The sequence below is a fragment of the Anoplolepis gracilipes genome, chromosome 6 (assembly GCF_047496725.1).
Source record: "Anoplolepis gracilipes chromosome 6, ASM4749672v1, whole genome shotgun sequence".
NCBI classification, from domain to species: domain Eukaryota; kingdom Metazoa; phylum Arthropoda; class Insecta; order Hymenoptera; family Formicidae; genus Anoplolepis; species Anoplolepis gracilipes.
The window spans coordinates 5,719,199-5,740,167 of NC_132975.1; the positions used below are offsets into that span (position 1 = coordinate 5,719,199).

General features: G+C 33.0%; 1 protein-coding gene and 1 pseudogene across 19 annotated transcripts in view; one reads left to right on the forward strand and one right to left on the reverse strand.

Annotated features, from left to right (window-relative positions):
• Positions 1 to 721: 721 nt before the first annotated feature.
• Positions 722 to 20,969, forward strand: part of LOC140666679 (uncharacterized) — an 86,360-nt gene continuing 66,112 nt past the window's right edge. For 12 of the 19 annotated variants that reach the window (XR_012046802.1, XR_012046809.1, XR_012046803.1 and 9 more), the window contains exons 1-2: positions 729 to 1,076; positions 3,117 to 3,491. Coding sequence is in view for 7 of the 19 variants with exons in the window: in XM_072894121.1 (XP_072750222.1) it covers positions 3,285 to 3,491 (207 nt within the window). In the remaining 12 variants the exon portion in view is untranslated. Of the gene's footprint in view, positions 1,077 to 3,116; positions 3,492 to 20,969 lie in introns of all 19 variants that reach the window. The other 7 variants (XR_012046814.1, XR_012046815.1, XR_012046808.1 and 4 more) reach the window with 4 other exon arrangements.
• LOC140666680 (uncharacterized) lies at positions 9,273 to 12,181 on the reverse strand (annotated as a pseudogene).

The window sequence follows — 20,969 nt, forward strand, 5'->3', positions numbered from 1 at the left end:
GTTATTTATATGAAAATCATACTAAAAACCAAAGAAACATAATCTTGGTATATAAAAGCAGATATATATATATATATATATATATATATATATATATATACATTCTTATATGCATATGTTTATTTTAAAAAACGAAAAGTATTAGAATATTCATCAGGTACATTTCTCTCTTGTCAAGTACGTTTTTGTCACCTTATATAGAGTGTCCGGTAATTGGTGAAAAACCCTCTTAATGGCAGATTCTTGAGATCATTTGGAGTCGATTTTTCTTCTGCGAAAAAATCGAGACATCATTTTTTGCAAGTTTCCAATTTTTACCATTATATATCTTTGTAATTAAGCCTTAAATTAAAATTATATTAGGGTAAACTCTATCTGAAATTAACTGAAGAATGTAATATAGTTTTGGTAACTTTTTTAACTTCAAAAAGTTTGCGAAAAGCGCCTTTTTTCAATCACTTATAACTCGGAAATTATTGATACCTCGACATTTTCGCTGAAAAAAAATCGTCTCCAAATGATCTCGAGAATCTGCCATTAGCAGGTTTCTCACCAATTATCGGACACCCTGTATATATTTACCGCGAGGCCGGTAGTTTGAAAAATTGGAAGCGTCTAGTGTTGTGCGGCGCGGCTGGGAGATGTCGCGGCGATCGCGCGGCGTCGCCATCGACGGCGACGCAGGACGCAGGACGCATGACGTGACGGCGCAGACGCCAGACGCACGTAGGACGTAGACGTGCGCAGTGGTCAAAGCTGTGCGGAGTGTCGGAGAGGGCGGTCGCATTACGCTCAGTGCTTTCTTCGTCGCGCGATTCGCGGAGACGGGTTATATACGTGTGTATATGTGTGTTCGCGCGCGCGCGGTCTGCGGCGGCCGGTCGATGTGAGGAAGCAAAACGCGACAACGAGAACAGCGACGATACAACGAGAAATGATGGCGCGCCGTCGTGTGATTTGACAAGTGGGGAAGGAAGCGCTCGATGGGAAAAGTGTCTCGTTAAATACTACCGTGGTGGTTCTCATACTAGTGGACTCGAAGGCATCCACCGCGCGCAACCCTGCCTGTAATCCTGGTTAGTGTGCCTTCTTTCTCTCTCTCTCTTTCTCTATTCTTTCTATACTCGCTCGCGCGTAGGGTGGCGTTCGAATATACGCAATCGTTCGATAATCGTGCGGATTTGAGGCGCCGCGCGTCATTGAACCGCGGCAAACTCGGCTGAAGTGCCGGGAAAAAAGTTCGAGAGATCGATCGCACGCAAAATGTACCACGCCAAAGAACCAGATCGGGTACTGTTGATATATATATATATATACACACATATATACGTACATGCGCGTATAAATGACAACTAGATTTCTGGTTTAATAATTGATGCTTGCGGGATGTGTACTATTGCGTTTTTGTGCGTTCACCAGTTTTTCCCGTTTCCTACCGAACGACCGATCGTAATCCAGTTCGATCCCGATAGCTCGAAGCATCCATAAATTACTGTCAGTAAAGAATTTACCCCACGATATCAATTATATGATGGAATAATTCCTGTCAATTTTTTCAATGACATTTTGTAAAATTTTCACCTGCAATAAAAAAAAAAAAATGCTCTTCTTTTATATTTAATTCAGTTTTAAAAAATTTTCGTGTCTTCCAAAATTCAATATTAGTTTATTAAATGATACAAAGAGCCTCGAGTTATCGTCATTCCTATAATTCTGTTGTTTATTTATTTCTACAATGCGACAATCTTTATATTGTCTCTAATATTCTAAATAATTTATTTATAATTGTCCTATTTTTAAACAGCTATTTATATACACAGTACAAAATATAAACATAATTTAAAGTAAAACGTAGTAAAGGTGCGCGAAGCTCGCGAATGGAATAGCGGAATTACATCAATGCGGAACGAAAGAAGGAAATGTTTTTTTTTTTTTTTTTTTAGATTTACGAAATAATTTTACATCTTTGAATGCAATAAGATTCGATTGTTGCACATTCAGCTGCAAAGCCGAAACGTCGCGCGGTTCCACCTTTATCGCTGCGGTTCCGAGAAGCGCGCAGTGCTCGAACGGACACGCTCGAATCGATTTTCCCCGTGGTTCTACCGTCGACCGTGTGCGGACTTGGGCTCGCTCGTACATTTTCTCGGGTTCCCGCAGATCGCCAGCTGTGTGATCGTTCGTTACGTTTGTCCCGGCGACTATTCGCAATTACGTTCGACGACGGATGTCATCATCGTCGACATGACGTTGGCTGCCCGCTCGTTCTTCAGTCCTTGTCGAAGCGTCCGCGATTCTGGACAAAGATATTTCACGTTCCCGCCCAAAAGCTCGCAACTAATTATTAGAACGTGACTAGCTTTAAAAAAAATTCTTTGCGAGAAAGAAAGAGTTGTGATATATATAGTGCTCTAAAAAAAAAGGTGCATCCCTTATACAACACATGAATAAATCGTGTTGCCGAGACGTATACAAAGCGTTATATTTTCGAAACGTACTCTTGGATTTTTCGGTTATTCGATGATGCTAACGATAAGATTGCACAGTTAAACAAAATTCGCTGCCTCGACGTTTTTCTTCGACGAATAACTAGAACGACGATCGCAATGCGCTTGGATTGTTTTGTCATGTACGGTTATACCACCCGTATCGTTTCGTGAAGACTAAAAATAGCATTCTCCTCGAGAAACAACCAAACTAATTCAGCCATGGTTGCCTGATGAGACGTATTCTTATATTTATCGTTCATTCTTAAGAATATTTTTACTTTTAACAATTATGCGTTCGGAATTAGAATGGATTAAATTTATTATGTTACATCTATTTTAAATATAAAGTTATATTTAAGGATTGAACCTTAAAAAAATTATTTGGCACGAGAAGAGAGAAGAGACCATTGGTAGTAATATTCTGAACGAGATATCTAAATTTCCCCTTAATAAATCAAGATTGCTCTATCAATAAGCTTAGGGTTAGGTTCGTGTGTCTCGAGAAACGAAACCCCGCGGGAATTGAGGGGCTGAAATAAATTACGTGTTACCGATTAAGCGTTAAGTATTCGTCGCGGTCGCATTTTGATGTACGCTTCTCTCTGATCTATTCGATCGGTCGCACAGATATCGGGATTCCGCACCGTGGATCGACGTTGAAAATTAGCGAGCGGAAGTATCAACGGGGTGGGGGAAACAAGAACAGCGACGGCGGTGGTGGTGACGGTGGCGGCAGCGGTGGCTGCGACGAGGGTGTGAGACGACGAGAGGGTGAATCGACAGAACGGCCAAAGGATGACGGGCGAGGACGGAAAGCGCGGTAGCGGCACCGGCAATGTTACAACTGGAGCAAACATGAACGCAAACGTCACCGACAACGTCAATAATGTTAACGCCAATGTTAACGCCAACATAAACGTCAGCCAGCAAAACGGTGGACCAGAGAAGGCACCCGTCGTCGGCGGTACTAACGTGGAGACGCTACCACGCGCCGGAAAACAGGTAGGCTTGTAATAAATTTTTTCTTTAATCTAGTTGTAAGCATCGAGAGTGATAACGATTTTAACGTGTTAGGGAAATCGATTCTGACAGGGTCAGCTAAACAAGTCTAATTTGATACTCTTTCACGTCTTTTCTTTATATTCTCTTAAAGTGACGTAAGAAGAACAAAGTTCATTTAATCATCGTTAATTTTAAATAAATGCAACGCTTCATTTGTTCTCCTGTAAACTCCATTTTTTACATTTTTTTTAAATTTAGGCAGTAAATATAATAGAGAAAAAATATATATAGAGTAAATGTTATAATTCTTTAAAGCTTTTTCTTTTTGTTTTAATAGCGAAAAATAAAAAATGTTTTTTTAAAATTTTGTAAAATAAACAAGAAAATTGTGTAGGCTTATATTGTTTCTCAGTGCTTCAATTTTATCTTTATAATACATCGGCAAATTTACCGTTACTTTATGCTGAATATTTATCTTTTATCTCTAATTTATACACTGCAAAAAATATCCTTCGTAATGTGATAATGTCTTATCGTATCTACGCAATTTTGCGTGTTAAGTGAACGTTAAACATCAAGTTCATAAAAAATTATAAAAACCAAGTGAAAAATATTTTATTTTACAATATAGAAATATCGCGCGCAATATATTATCAAGGTTGTAAGAATACTTGTATATATATATATATATAATTATATTTTAAAAAATTGCCGTGTCACGTAACGGAGAGTTTTTAAAGTACTGCATGGTGTGCGCATTGGTTCGTCACGAACATATGTATTTTTGGCCACGAGACAGAGGAAATGGGTAGTATTATCGCAAATAATAGGCTTCGTATGTATACATGGTATCTAATAGTATATACGGGCTCGCATTTGACTGTTTTTTGCCGCATGTTCAGCTCGCAACCACGATTGCGTGGGTAAAGTACAAAAAGAGGGTTTAGTACAACTGTACTCACGCATTCAATACTCTTTACAAGCTAGTTCATTTAAAATATTTGTTGCTAACAACTTTAAAGAGAATGATAAGCACGACAGTAGCAATTGCTGCATTTAGCATTATTTAATGGATGGTTATCTAGTTTATTTTGGGTTTATTAAGTATTTGAATTTTATCTCTCGAGAAAATTAATATCAATAAAAATTGAACGCTTCATTAGTTTATTTATGCTAGTACGAAAATATTTCAAGCGGTGTATTACATAATGATTTTAAACAATATGTACGTTAAATTATTTTATTTCATAATTGATATCTACGGCAGCATTAAGCTTACGATAATTCATGAATTAAATTTTATTGAAAGTTCTTTTTTTTTCCTTTGGATGTTTTTTAGCTTTATTTTATCATAAACAAGAGATAATAATATTCAAAATAACTGGATACTCGAAATGGGTTTTATTGGATATTCCATATAATGGGAACATCAGTCTCCAATATCATTTGTTTACGAATCACACAATTTTATCGAATCCTATTTACGGTGCACCTGAGGAGGCGGCAAGAGTGCAAAAAAATGCCTTTGTCGCAAATTGTTACGTCGAGCGTATTAGCATGCAAAGTGACCATTAAGATCGAGCTGGCCGACCGATTGTTACAACTCAAAGGTCACGGTTACTTTAGGACGTAGGCTACTGTGAAGGTAACAGTACAAGTAAATAGCAGACACGCGTGTTTATGTTCACGACACCGAAGATCCTGCACCGATTTTTCTTTTCGACAGAGAAACAAAAAAATTTTTTAATCGACTGAGCACGTGTAATTTTGCGGGACAAAAAAGGGTTACTGGATAGAGAATGTTTCAAACTACTTTGTTAATTGCAGCTTCTTCCTGTTCGCGTGAATTATGTCATTAAAATGACTAATCGCGTCTAATGTAAAAAGTATCAGTAAAATACAAAACTATTAGCGTGATCTCAATAGCTACAAAATTTTATTTAAGAGAAAGATGAGAGCAAATTGTTACGGTAGCAGAATTTAGACAAGGTAAGCGCCTAAGGATGGCATAAAAAACAGGTTGTAATATTAGATTGAAAAAAAGATTGTAAATCAACAAACAATTTAATTCTATATCATAATTTATTAATTTCTTATATTCGATGTATATAATTATACTTTAATTTTTTATAATATATTAATTATACCTCATATTTCTTGCACTTTAGATATATTATATTTTGCAGAAAAAGTACATTTTTGCTTAAGCATATATTTGTAGGTACGTATAAAGTTACGGTACGCGTGTTGAATTACATGTATTTTGTGAGCGTAGGTGGAATTAACCTGTAGAAAAAATATTTGTATTCTAAAAAAAAAGTATAAAATTACACAAATTATAAGCGTAAAATTTTCCATACTATATAATTTTATAATATTTTTTACACTGTACGATTTTCAGCTCTTTTAACAAAAAAAATATTTTTTATAGCAAAAAATAGCAAATAATTTTCATATATATTTTTTTATGTTTTGATAATTTGGTTCAGATAGCTTAAGAGGCCTGATATTTCTCAGACAGACATATATTTATATGTCGTTATGTTACGACTGTAATCAAGTCGGCGTTCTTATGCTAATTAACGAGTGCTTTCGTGCGGAAACAGTCGCTCCTTTATTCTCTAAAAATGTGTCGTGACAAGAGTGGCATGTTATGTTCGCCGAGGGTAATTCGGAGACGAATTATTTCATTTCTCCTGATCTCGTGATGTCATATACTATGAATGCCGTTGATGTTTCAGTTTCACAAACGTACCATCGTTTCTCGCTTTGCAGAATTTCAGAGAATTTTATAAATTAGATGAATACGCGAAAAAATACATATAATTAAAATATAGACTACATTAATTTTTTTAATTATCAATTAAGAAATAATAACTTCTTTTTAACTTGTATATGATCTTTTTCCGAAAGATACAAGTTTGAGATTCACATTTAAATTGGAGTTTATTTTAACTTTTATCACATGGCGACTGAAACACGAGAGTAAAATGTTAGCGTATAATATTCAAGACGATAAGCAACATATAACCAGTCGCTGCAGCATCGCTTAAATTCCTCGAAGTCTGCAACAGCAGTTTGTCGCACTATCTATATAGTAACATCGCTAAGACTTCATTGACTCAACTTACGATGCGTTCATCGTCCAGTTTTATATGCTAACATTTAATCTCTTGTATATGTTCTGGACTCGTGGAGAATTACGTCATAATGTTTTACCGTGGACCCTCGCCAACGAACCTTGAACAATGTCTCGAGGCCACGGTTAACCAATCCCGGAGAGAAAAAGAGAGAACGTTTCTTTGATATAAATAAAAATATGTTTTCATCGCATTACTACGTTCATATAGTTGAGTCATGTTAGATAGCGAATTGATTAATTGACCGAGATTCAATGGCCGGTACAGCTAAAAGATTAGTGGTTGCGTGTTCTCTTCATGTAAATCAAGGTCGTCGTGTTTTATCGCGAATATTTTTCACCGAATATCAGGTAGATTCCAAAAAATATTCGTGAGATCCTAAATTTCAGAGTATCTAACTTATGCTTAAAAAAAAAGATAGAAGAGAGATCAAGTCAATAGGAGATTAAAATATTCCACGAGATCCTAAATATCAGAGTAACTTACAAAAAAAAAAAAAAAAAAAAAAAAAACGATAAAAGAGAAAGAACTTTTCTGTTAATTAGAATTTAAGTGACCAGAATAAATAACAAAACGTATGAATTTTCAAACTAAAAAAATTTACTTCAGAAATTTCCTTCTCGTTGGAGAATTCATTGTCGAAATTAAAATCGCGAGTTGCGAAACGTTCGTCATAAATGTCGGCCAAACTAATTACATTAGAAAACTATACTGTTGGATTTAAAGCCGCATACTCGTTGCTGGGGATGTCCGCGTGCACGATAAAGGACACGAAGGTGATGTTGCGGTGATCACGAATGTAGGTCAGCCGCGACGCATTACAGGATTTTGACTACTACATTCGGCAATTCCTTTCGCGATGCGCTTTCGAGGAATGATTACATCGCGTGTGTAGAAGATTTATGAAGGCAAAGACGTAATTCTGGTAAAAGTGCGCATGTTACATGTGCATGAGTTACATTTCTCATTGCTCGCTATATAAGATCGGTACACGCCATGACAGAGGAGCGTTTCTTATGGCGATGCGTCATCTCTCTTCCTTGAAATACTTTAGCCACGAATGCCCTAAATACTCGAATATGTGCGATTACACTGTTAATTTAGCAAGCCACTAAAATTGGATGAACAGTTTTATTCTGGAACAAGTTTTCCAAGAATGTAGTTTGAGCGAAAATAATCGTTTTGCATTTTAAAAAATATATATGTGTCAAAGTAGTTATAGAATATTCCACGTTCGATAAAAGCCAAATAATATTTTGCATACGTCGCGATCGGATAAATGCAGCAACTAAAATGACTTAATCTTCCGTACATCGATCAGCGAATTAATTGTATCATATTGCTTTTATGATCGAAACTACATGCTATATGAACATATTGGGGATACGTTATTTTCCATTCGTCGATTTCTCGCCGGATGAAACCGCATATTGCGAAACCGTCGACTAACGTACATATGTACCTCGTGTAAATGTGCGTCCCTTCCGCCTGCTGTAAAGGTAGACTGAAAATAAACGTTTTCGCGCCGGTACACTGCCGCAATGGCGTTCAAGCTTGAATGCGAGGTGGCTTCACGCTTTACGCTAGATGGACGGTCCACAAACGTGCGTGTGTATGCGTCACCGTAAAATTTTACATCGACGCGTCTCGATTCAAAATCGCTACAAATCATCAGGTTTATAGCATCAGCTGGCACGCACCAGTCGATTTATAATAGGATAATAGCTAAGAAATATGCCAAAGTATATTTTCAGCGTGTCTTTTAATTTATAATTAAAAATATGAAAATTTTTTTCTTCTATAAAAATATTTTTACATTAAAAAATCTTTTTTTTAAATATTCAGAAAGAAAAGATGTGCAAATTTTTGGAACATATTATTAATTTTAGAGAAAATTGACACTTTAAACGTTAATAATATGCGCGATGGTAATAATTAATAATAATTGAAAAATACTACTTTTACGCTTAAAATATACAAAATAATAACATACACAAATTTTGTCAATTATATTATTAATAAATAACTATTTTTAAATAAAGGTACCTATTATTATGTTTGTTCATTTGCCATATTTCTTATCGTACTTATGATTCAAAAGAAATAATGTTTATTTATAAAATGTCAGCTTGAAAAACAGTTTGAACTAATTACCATTATATCCTGCAGCAAATATTTATTTCAAGTTGACAACTTCGATATAAATTTGGCATTCTGCCCTTGACAGGCACTTGAATATTAAATGCAATGTCGGAAACTACCGTGATTGAACCCACTTTAATAATGTGTCGTAAAATACCATTGTGGTTAAAAGCAGCGAAGGTGGACAGAATTATTCGCCGCGCTAACAACGGACAGTGATACGACTCTCACTATGTAGACTTGATTTAATTATTAAATTGTGTCAAGCTTCGAAGAAGCAGCTGGGCTCTTAACCCTTTAAAGCGCTAAATTTGACTCATGTCACATAAATCTTTTCGAGGGTAGTCGGAATGAATATTTAACGAGCTTGCTCCACAAGTGTTGCAAATAATCTTAATAATTTATGTTAGTCCGTTTTAAAAATACACGTGACATATATAGTTTTCAAGGCATAATATGAATTAAAAAAGTATTATGTGTAATTAACCTTGTATCCAGAAATCAGAAATGAATCTTTTATTAGCTGTACAATAAATATACAAATTATAGAATCTATGAAACTTTAAGCCTATGTAAAGAAGCAAAAAGAAAAATATAAATATAACATATGTATACAACTTGTATTTTCTCAACAGTTTATAGAATAAAGAGTTCTAGTATTTATAAAATCAAAATTTGATAGAATATAATTAGATTTTTTTATTATTAATGTAAAGATTTATATGGAGCAAAAAATGTCCATATTTAATACATGCGTATGTTCATTTTTTATCGATGCGCTTGAGAGCGTTACTTTGCTTATATAAATGTCTAATCGGGTTCTCAATGAACTAAAGATCTTCGATTAACAGACTTCAAAGTATTGCCTAACGAAGCAGCCGACAAAGCGTGATAACTCGAATGCGCATTTCGGCTGGTTCACTTCTTTAAACGCACATTCAATAAGTAGCGAGCTGTGTAAACTCGACAAGGGTTACAGCCCTTTTCGCGTCGTCGATACATTCTCCCTCTTTGCTTTTCTCGCCCTTTCATGCGGTGGATCAGAGTGTCTCACCACGCTTTCGTAATCGAAAAGGGTTCGTCCCAGTCCTTTAATTCGTCTAAGAGGGGAAGAGATATGGCGGTTAAGAGGGGAATTTGGTCTAGAGGTTTGATTTTTAAGCTTTTTTTGCAAACTTTTTATAAGAAACGGAGAAGATTAATTAAAATAAAAGTTTATCCAATTAAGCAACTTTTTAAGTATCTTTTACAATTTTTTTTATTGAAAAATTCCAAGAGTTCTGCTTACCTGAAACAAAAAATTCAAAAAGATTCTTAGAATATATGAGTTTGGCTATCGCCCGAAGTAGAATTTTTAAAAAATATGCAAAAATAACAAAACGGCGTCACTTTGAAAATAAGTTTTAATTTTTCGGCTTTTTTTTCGTCTTTAAAGGGCTGTAGAATTTCAAAAAATTTGGACGAAATTGGCCGAGTAGTTTTGGAGAAATCGTGCGCACTAGTTACAAAAATGCTGTTTCGAGAAAAACGCAAGTTTAGAAAAAGTTTAAGGTAACTATAAGTATAATATTGGGACTTACAATCAATCTGCTATGTTAGGATCATAAAGTTGACCTTCCTCTATCTCGTACAAATCTTACAGAGCCGATCTTTTATCCCTGAGCTGTGCACGACGATCTTGAGCAAAGTCGGACGAGCGACGATTCGATCGGGCGATGCGTGTTTCATTGCGATTGTGTGCGTGCATTTCTGCCTGTTGGCCAATAATTATTCCCATAACATCCATCACTTTCAAAATGGGTAGATATCCCTCATTAAAGATTATAGTTGCCAAAAAATTCGCAACTTCAACTGTTTTTGCTCCGCAGTGTAGATGCTTGGGAGCAATTTTCCAAATTATCGCGTTTAAAGATTCGTTGCTGTTTTGAGTCTCAGCACCTAAACAACGATTCAGCAATTCATCTCTCGATAAGTCTTTGTAAATTGGTTTAAGTAATTGCTGTACTTTTGGACTGAGGGGCTGATACGAGTGTTTAAAGCGAGCCAGCAAGCTTCGGCCTTGCGCCACTTGCACCAGCTGTCCACGCCTTCCGGGCAGTTTTGATGTTGAGGATTACTATCACTTGAACTTTTATGATAATAAGTGACCCAAATCTCTTTCCTCATATCTTCGACAGAATCTGGATGTCGCCGTATCGCTAAGCCGTAATATTTCGTCAGTTCACCGATTATTTGGTCAGTTAACTTTCCAGCGCCTTTGTCACCGATTTTTTTGTTATTTTTTTTTCATATTTCGAATTCTTGTCCCCATCCTTTTCTCCACATGATCCACACATTCTTTTTCTATTACTGTGACTTCATCTTCGTATGGATTACTGTCTAAAATTTTTTTAAAACTTTTACTGTCCCCATCACCGATGTACTTTGTATAATACACACCACGCTTATCTTTTGACCTCATAAACATTTCAGTGATAGCCGTCGCCTCCATTCCTGCACTTGCATGATGATTATTAGAACAATTTTTTTCGTGTTCTTCACGCCATAAATTATACACCTCGATATCATCTTTTTTTCGTTCCCAAATATTGCATTCGTGACAAAAACTACTCTTCACTTCAGAATCCAGCACTTTTTTCGAGTATTTCCCAATAAGAGAAGACACGCCAAATACTGATGAAAAGCCTCTTTTCTTCCAACTGCCGTCACTCGATACTGTTAGATGATTTTCAACATTGCCATCTTCCTTATTTTTTCTTTCTCCTCTTCAATAGCATGTTTTAGAATCACTTGATACACTGACGACGCCGCTGTATGAATATTCTCGAGACAATAATAATAAGTTTCAGCAGAAAGTCCTTGACAAATATCCATAAAACCATAAAATAAATTTATGCCTTCACGACAGATACCCAACAGACGAAAAATAAAAACAATTCGATGGTTTATTTCAAAAGTTTTGTCGATTACAGGCGACGAATTTATATAAGCTTCACATTTTACGCAAATCTTAAATCCTAATCCTCTTGACGATGTTTGTGAAAATGTGATATCACCGTCACACTTCTTACACTTCACAAGATCTGCTATAGCATTGAAAACACTAAAGAAGTTCAAAATGCAATAGATGAACTGCAGCGAAATCGGGAAATCAATGCTCGTGGAGGATTTTAGTTTTTTCGCCGACGTGCTCGTAAACTCTTGTTCCTTTTTGAGTGTATATTTATTGCCATAAAATTTGCGTTTCTTATGGCGCGAAGGATTAGTTGGCTGTTTTCTCGAGCCTTTTCTATCCATTTTTAATGAATTAAAAGCGAGAAAATTGCTGCTAGAACAGTACAACTACACTCGAGGACATTCTAAACAACACTGACGTCTAAACAGCTGTAAGCGAAAACTAGTCCCTTCAAATCAGTCTTTTTCAAAATAAACACGTTACAGGAGCCAGCAGCTATAACTCCGACTGCCAAGAATAAAGGTCGTCCTCTTGTTAGAGCGCACTTCGAGCTCAACGGACGCGCCGGCATTCCAGGCCCTGTATCTTCGTAATCGTTGCGAATTCAAAAAACTCCTTTTGTACACATATTCTACGACTCAAAAGCTAGCGAAGAATGAAAAAAGAAAATTTTGACTTTTTTTAGTCACCTAAACCGAATTCCTCCCTTAACTCGGTGTGCCAACGGAACCCTACACCGATTCTGGAGAAAGAATCCTTATCCCTTCTCTGTCTCTCCCTATTACGCGTAGGAAACTCGAGAATGAGCGAGCAAAAGATAATTTAATGCAACTCTTGCCACGCTTGAGAATCAGAATGTCCACGTCGTTTGCGGTTTTATTACGTGGATGGTGCAGAAATGCAGAATTTTCGTAAAGATGTGCAAAAAATTGCAAGTTTATTTAAATGAATTAATTATTTTCGAGAATTTATTCTCATATGTTTATTTTTATTTTATTTTATTTTACCAATAAAAGTTTATTTTGTGTTGAATGTTTGTGTTAGCAAACTTCAATATTATTGAATCATGCGTTAAAAAAATAACATGCAACATCAGTTGCATCTACATATAGTTTCGATTAGACGTTCGCTCTTGATTACTAGAGTGCACGTAGTCAGCTGCGGTTCGAACAAAAGAATTATCCGGATAAAAGAAGCATCTAGCGTATAGAATAGACTACGAAGTGTTTTTGTTGTTGCCCTAATTCTCGCATGACATTTTATAACATACGCTTTTGTACTGGCTTCCTATATAATCGATACTGACCTACTTTAAAAATATTACATGATGCATGACGGAAAATGTTCTTGCAATCGTAAAATTTGATTTATTTATTGAGAAATTCCATCGATGTCATTCATTATGACATTCCAAACTTTTAGGAAATACTTGTATATAAAATAGGTTATATGCATATGATATATTAATATGTATAAGCAATAAAATAGGACTCGTTATCGCGCTGTTGGTAGGATGGAACGATGGAATGCCAAAAATGTGTATTAATATCTTAAGCGAAAGTATTGCGAATATTCACAACTTGGTGCAACAACCTGCATCGATTATCGAGACTCAAGGAAGGTTAGGTCAATCGCTAGTACATTTATAACCGGCTAAGATTATCACAATGTTGTAGACTAATTATTTTCTATAATAACGTAAATAAGTAGGACGTCAAAGGAATAAGAGAGACAAAGAGAGAGAGTGTGTGTGTGTGTGTGTGTGTGTGTGTGTGTGAGAGAGAGAGAGAGAGAAATCTATTCTTTCATACAATTTTAAATTATTTTCTTCACGTTTTAAATCTCCTTCCAATAACCAAATAATGGTGTTATTTTACAATTAGTCTGGCTGCATTTTACTGTTTGTTAATGCATTTCGCAAGACCATTAATACTTTAGAGATTACATTTAGAAGAATTCGCAAAAATAATAAAAGATGTGTTTTTGTGTTAATTACGTTTTTAAAAGAGAGATAAATAAAATTTTTCTATATATTTCAATTCTTTAACGAAGGTATTTTCTGGAAAAATATTTTTCCCCTTAATGTTAGATTAATTATTTTTAAAATTATTATATTTGTCATTATCCCTTCTTATATTCAATTAAAGAATAAAATTAAAATAATTGATGAAGAGTATAAAGAAAAAAAATTATATTCTGAACATGTTTAAAATTACAGTTATATAAAAATCCTCTAGTAAGGAAATATGCTAAATATATTATCAAATTTAATTTTTCCTTAACATACCGGACGCAAAGAGTTATATATATACTAGAAATCAAGGGGATATGAAGGGCAATTGAAACATTAAGTGATAGTACGTGTTTCGCGCTGACGAACAATCAATTAACCGAAATCAAATATAATTACGATCAAAGGCAGATACTTCTCGGAAATAGGTAACATATTACATTGATGTCATCTTTTATATCGGATTAATTGAGTCAATTGCAACGCTAGTAAAACCGTTACTCACAGAAAATAGGTAATTGCAGAAATAAATGGTCAATAAACAGAGATATCCAATCGCATAACATCTGATATTTTTACTGCTGTATCATGTATATGAATGATATCTATCTTTATACATTTTCATATAAGCCACGACTTTATTTCTCTTTAATTTATATTTATAGATAGATGAACCAATATAGATAATAACCGAAAAATAAGATCCTTAATAAATACTAACGTTGTCCAATATTTCTATGAAAATGTAGATATGACTTGTATGGGAAACAATTAATATCAATAAAAAATATTAATTAATCGATACCAGCGAATTTTTTTCGTGAATATTTAATGCAAATTTTATTCCACATGAATAATATGTTCATCGCGATCGGATCATGATTATTTTTGTTTATTATGCACACGTGACGAGATTACGTCATTGCTAAAGAAATTGAAAGGTCAGAGAATGAAAAGTGTTGATACATGAAATATCACGAACAAGTCCACTTCGGCCACGCATTGGTTTCTTGCGGTTGTCGCAATCCGTCCATTATTACCGCATACAGCAAGAAGAATCGACACTTTTATTACTAACCCGAGCTATTAATGTAAAACGAGTTTTATATCGTCAAGGCAACATTGAATCTTCTCGATGCTGAAGCAATAAACATCTAATAATACAAAGAATTAATTAAATACATTTGCATGCATTATTCGGGCTTTTCTCACTCGAATCAAAATCATCGACACTATTTCTATTACAGTGATTATTACAACGAATTAAAAAATTTGACAATCAAACTGATTGTGAATTCTGTATAAAAAATTTAATATAATGAATACCACATACATTGTAATAATAATAATTATTTATTAATTATATATTTCCTACTTTATTACCACGTTATTATATCGTGATAACTTAAATAGCAGATTCGATACATATTTTATATATTTACAAGAAGTACTAAAATTTTTTAAATATTTAGAATGGTATATATCTATGTATATATATTTATAGACTACTTTCAGCGAAAATACATATTTAACTATTAATTAATTAACAATATCTTCGCGGTTTTTAATCAATCCTCTTGCTTTCACTCATCTATAAGTAAATGCGTATTTTTAAAAAAATTGAACGCGTAGCGCTTAGTAAACGGTTAGTAATACCAAATATTTAAAATGTATAATGTTATATATTTATAGATTATTTTTCAGCGAAAATACATGTGTAACTATCAATTAATTAAAAATCTTTTCATCGGTTTATTGCAGCTACAATATACTTTTCTTCCGCGGTTTGTAATCAATCCTCTTGCTTTCGCTTATAAATAAAAGTGCGTTTAAAAAAAATTGAACGCATATCGATTAGCAAACAGTCATCGATATCAATGACAGAAAAAGGGGCATGAAAAGAGATTAGTGTACATGTGAAAAGAGACAAGGCAAAGGAGGTAAAAGGAGATTGCTGAGGAACGAATAGGGGGCGGTTTGCTGCAATAGCGCTGCCGCGTTCATATCGACCCGTGTTTCCGAGACTCCATCTTGCCTGTCCTACATATATATCTATATACATCTCTACATGTATCTATCTATTACTTACCTATCTACCTGTAATGCTGTGCCCTGCCCTGCCCTTCCCTACCCTGCAATCAGTTCTAAATATTTTTTTCGACTTACTATTTTCCTCTTCCTTCCTCTCTCTTGACATCATAAAGATTAGGAAATGCTCAATTAATTTAATTTCCTTTGTGATCAATAATTTTGTAATATTTTCTTCGCATTCGTTATAAGACATTCATGTGGTTTAAATCAATGCAGAGCTTTCCTACATAAATTGCCTAGCTGTAATTTATTACGCATAATAAAAATGCAAAAAAAATCATGCTGCATATTGCCCGAAAAAAATATTTTATTGAAAAATATTATATTATTAGATTATCGTTGTATTAGAAGCTGTTAGAATGTGTCTTTCTGTATATCTTTATTGATATTATTATATTTTAATTTTTTTTTCAAAACTTTTATTTCTATAGCTCTGATAGATTGTTCTATTTATTAATTTAATAATCTATTAATATTCAAGCAATCATTTACATGATAACAGAAAAAATAAAAACAAAGAAATTTAAAATTTATCAACATAGATTTTTCATATACATATATGTACTAGATCGCTAACAGCGGTCTTGCTAAAAATAAAGACAGGGCAGCCATTACAATTGAGCAGAACATAATTACTGCATTAATAGGAGGAGGAGGGAGGGCAGGATATCAATCCAGAATATCAATCAATCCTTGCCTATAATCATCAATCAATACTTGGCCATATGAAAATAGTTTATATTTTAATAATTGCTGGCAAATTGAAGTTTGACAGAGTAAATATTAACTCAATCTATATATTTTGCTCAATCGTAAGTGTTTGCTCTTCGATGTTAGCTGTCTAGTATAATATAATATATAGAAGTCTGTGATTTTATAGTTTTCTTATACTTTTGTACCTTTATATTCTATAGCCTATAATTTATACAACAGCGAACCTGTTGTTAAGACTAAAAGGAATTCGCAATAAAATTTTTTCGCGGTAAAGCAATGTGTAAAAGAAAGGATATATTATAGATTCTATTCTCTCTGGATAGAAGTATCTATGACAAAGTCCTGAAATTTATTTCATTGCTGCTATGCATACGCCGTTAATACCAACGACCTCGACCCTTTCAACCATGCTCACCATTTGCCCCCCATTCAGTCAGAGAAGTCGGGGGCCCTCTTGTCCTCATTTCCTTCACCGGCATACCCAGTATACATTTAATTAAGCCTCAATGAAAAGGACGTAGCGATAAAGAGATTACGTTACCGGATAATATTGAGTGACATGTATATATGTACTGTTATATCAAGAACGACCGAATGTACGAACAGAAGGGATTCTGCCGCTTGAAATAATACAAATCTGATAATATAATTGTCTTTCCCTTGTAATGCGTCTTTAGTTAGCTTCGATGACTTCTCAGGGTATCGTTATTCCCTAGTAAAACATGGAAAATATGGAATTCTCAGAAATTTCTTCTGGTAAACTCAGGAAAGTCTCATGGAATTTTATTAAGATTCAGAGAATTTTTTCGAAAATTCTCTTTATGATAATTTTGATGTCATATTTAAAAAAATCATGTGTGGAGCTGGCGTTTCACTTTATGGAAACTCATTAGTTGTTGAAAGTTGTGGCTTTATTTTAAATTTTATTTTTAATTATATCTTTTTCTTTTATATGAATGAAAAACATAAAAAAACAGATGTAATAAAAAAAAATTTATTTTAGAGAAAAGTTAAATGAATATTTTCTTTACTTGAAATTTTGAACATAACTACCTGGAAAATCAGGGAATTTTTTTACAAAATTTGAGTAGACACCCTGTTTCTAAATCATTTTGTAATAACTCTCAATGAATAGTAAATCGGAAAAAGAGAACAAGAACTTTTTTTACGATTTTTCCTGTTGCTAATCAATCTTGTTAAAAAAATTTATTTGTATTTTATTTATTTATATCTTTATATGTTTACGTGTGAAAATTTTTTTAAAGATTATAATTTTTGTTTTGTATCTCAAATTTTTTCACGTTGAGAAAAATCTTAATGAGAGGCTATCTTTTTTTACCTCTTTCTTTCATGACTACAGATTTTTGACAATATACATATATGTATAGCCAAGCATAGATGATGCGAAAAGTGTAATTATCGTTAATTAATAGCAGCGTTATATTAAAATCACTTCGCACGTTTTCATCATTTTCGAAGTTATTTCTGTTACTCTTTACTATAACGAATGACGCATTAGAATGTAACGTGTCACGCAAGATATAATTAGAGATTGTCTTAGAACCTGATCTAACAGTACAACGGATTCAGGGTTCAAATTGTTTGACACTTGCATATATGGCGAAGAACTGTTACAATAATAAAGTCACTGATATAAACTTCATTCTTGTCTCAGCAATTAAGATATGGAATCTCACTAGAAATACTTGGAAAAAAATAGATTAATATCCGTTACATTAATACGATAAATATTATTTTAAAAATTATTATTATATATTAAATTAGATTTGTGCATTTATAGTTTTATAGGATTTTATTTAAAAAATGTAATGTTGAAATTTTGTTGAAATTTCGTTCAATATTATAAATATACGTTTATCGAATAATAATGATCATCGTATTGCCAATTGTGGTAGTGTTTTTGGAATAATATTATATAATTTTTTTAAACGTCCTACATACTTTCTTAGATGTGACCTCAAACTCTCGATCGTTACAGAGACGTAAAACGACTAGCAGAAAATATTTTCGCATAAAACATTCACAACGAAGAAGCATATCTCGCGCGAACGCGTTTGTGAGATGCTTGTCATCTTATCGCGCTTGAATGTTTTGGGCATTACACAATAACATTCGGGCCGTATACTTTTCACGATGACGATATGGATGAGTCAAGACTGCATTCACCTTGCTTGCAGTGAAAATTAGGACATGGTGACATACTGTTCAGACAACCGATTAATTCATGAAATCTCACTAGAAATACTTGGGAAAATATAGATTAATATCCGTTACACTACGATAAAAATTATTATTATATATTAATTTAGATTGGTGCATTTAGATTGTGCAATCGTTGCATTATAGAATTATGTGTCGTAGATATGTATTATAAGCAAACTTCTTGATATTATTTTCATCATTGTCAGTTACTTGTCATTGTGCGATACAAATAAAAGATAGCAAAAACGTTTGCTTTTACTTTCATAAGAGAGACAAATATTATTTTATATTATTTAAAATTGACATGTATTGTTATAATATATAATAGATACACACATACAATCGATAATTTTATTTATTTATATTAATATTTATATTACAGATAAAAGGTTACTGTAATAAAATGTTTATATTTAAATTTAACATTTTCTTCTATAAATAAGTAACCATAACAAATACGACAAAAAAGCGTATATTGTTTGCCATAAGCTTACATATATTTTATATGATCGCGTTATTAATACTTGTCATGACTAATGTTTATGAGCAGATATTAGATTCGCAAATGCTTTGCAATAAAATCACGAACTTATTCATATAAAATACATGACATTTTTTTCGTTTTATTTCCACGTAAATTATTTTGATTACAATATAAGTTCTTTTTTAGGAATTTAAAAATTTTTTAAAGTATTTTTTTTATAATTGTATTCATATATATATATATATATATATATATATATATATATATATATATATATATATATAATTGGAATATAAATGTCCCAAAAAATTTGTCATGGAAGTTTCTGCCGATTAAATATATATGACACTAGAAAGTCTCCGCAATTAATTAATAACTATTATACTAAAGTACGTGCTCTCTTCTGCATCAATCGATGTTTTTCTTGCAGTCGTGAACAGTTACTGCATTCTATTAAATATTTGGCCCACGGCCAAAACTACTTAAAGGAATAAACAAGATTTTGATACTTGAACTACGTACAAAGATAGTTACTTAGCACACAATTGTTTTCTATTCTATTTAGTCTTCTAAAATCTCTTTTTAAAAATTTTCTAAGTATCTCAGATATAACTTTAATTTTTATTATTTTACAATAACTCAACTATCTATTATTACATTTTACCATTATTATTTTATTGCAAAAAATATTACATGATTATCAAGACATTTACAAATAGATATATATATATATATTTTTTTTTTTTAAATTATTTTTTTGTACACTATATAACCTGTAAATATTTTTTTGAAAAAGGAATCAACAAAAATAAAATTAATAAAATAAAAAGAATAATCATCACGCTCTACACACTCTGAGTAATCGTACCTAGACGTAAACCAAGTACGTTTGTTTTGCTAAGAAACTTAATCTACCTGCGTATACACACCGTCATTCTGAGCATACGTGACAAGATGGCTATTAAAAAAATCTAGTATTAGCTAGAGTAGGCACCTGATGACTTCAGCTTGTAACGCTGGACGTGATGTCATTTGTCGGACTTTAATGTACGATGATTACATAAGACCGGCTTAGGAATAAAAATGGGAGACTTTGATATATTGGAAGAGGAGAAAAACAAAGCAACACTCTGTCTCAGGATTATCTTTGTTTCCAAGTTTAATTATTTTTAATTACACGCGTATTTTTATTGTTCGCATATAATAAATAAATTACAAGACAAAAATATTTAAAAATCGAAAAATCGTCTAAGGAGTTATCTAGCTCTTTGTAAGTCTTTAACAATTAGAATAATAAAAATTTTTGTACTATTAATTTTTTGTTTTTATTTATGTATGCGCTATTTTTTTTGTAATAGTTAGATAGCTTAAGATTAAGCAATCTACTATCTTAGCCCTTCGTAACTTTTTAACAGCTGGAGCGAAAAAATTATTTTTTATAGCAGAGAAAATAGCAAATAATTAGCAAATAATTTTCATATATATTTTTTTATGTTTTGATAATTTAATTCAGATAGCTTAATACTTATATCTCATATAATGTCGCAGTTATAAGTGTCACGTACGCTAATTATCTCGGTCATCATTAGATTGTTAGATCTTAAACTAACAAAATAACGTTTGAATACTGTTTCGAGTATAAATGATTTTCAGAGTAAAAACTTGTATTTAACGTATATTTTCGTGCATCAACTTATATAATTGAATATATAGAAAG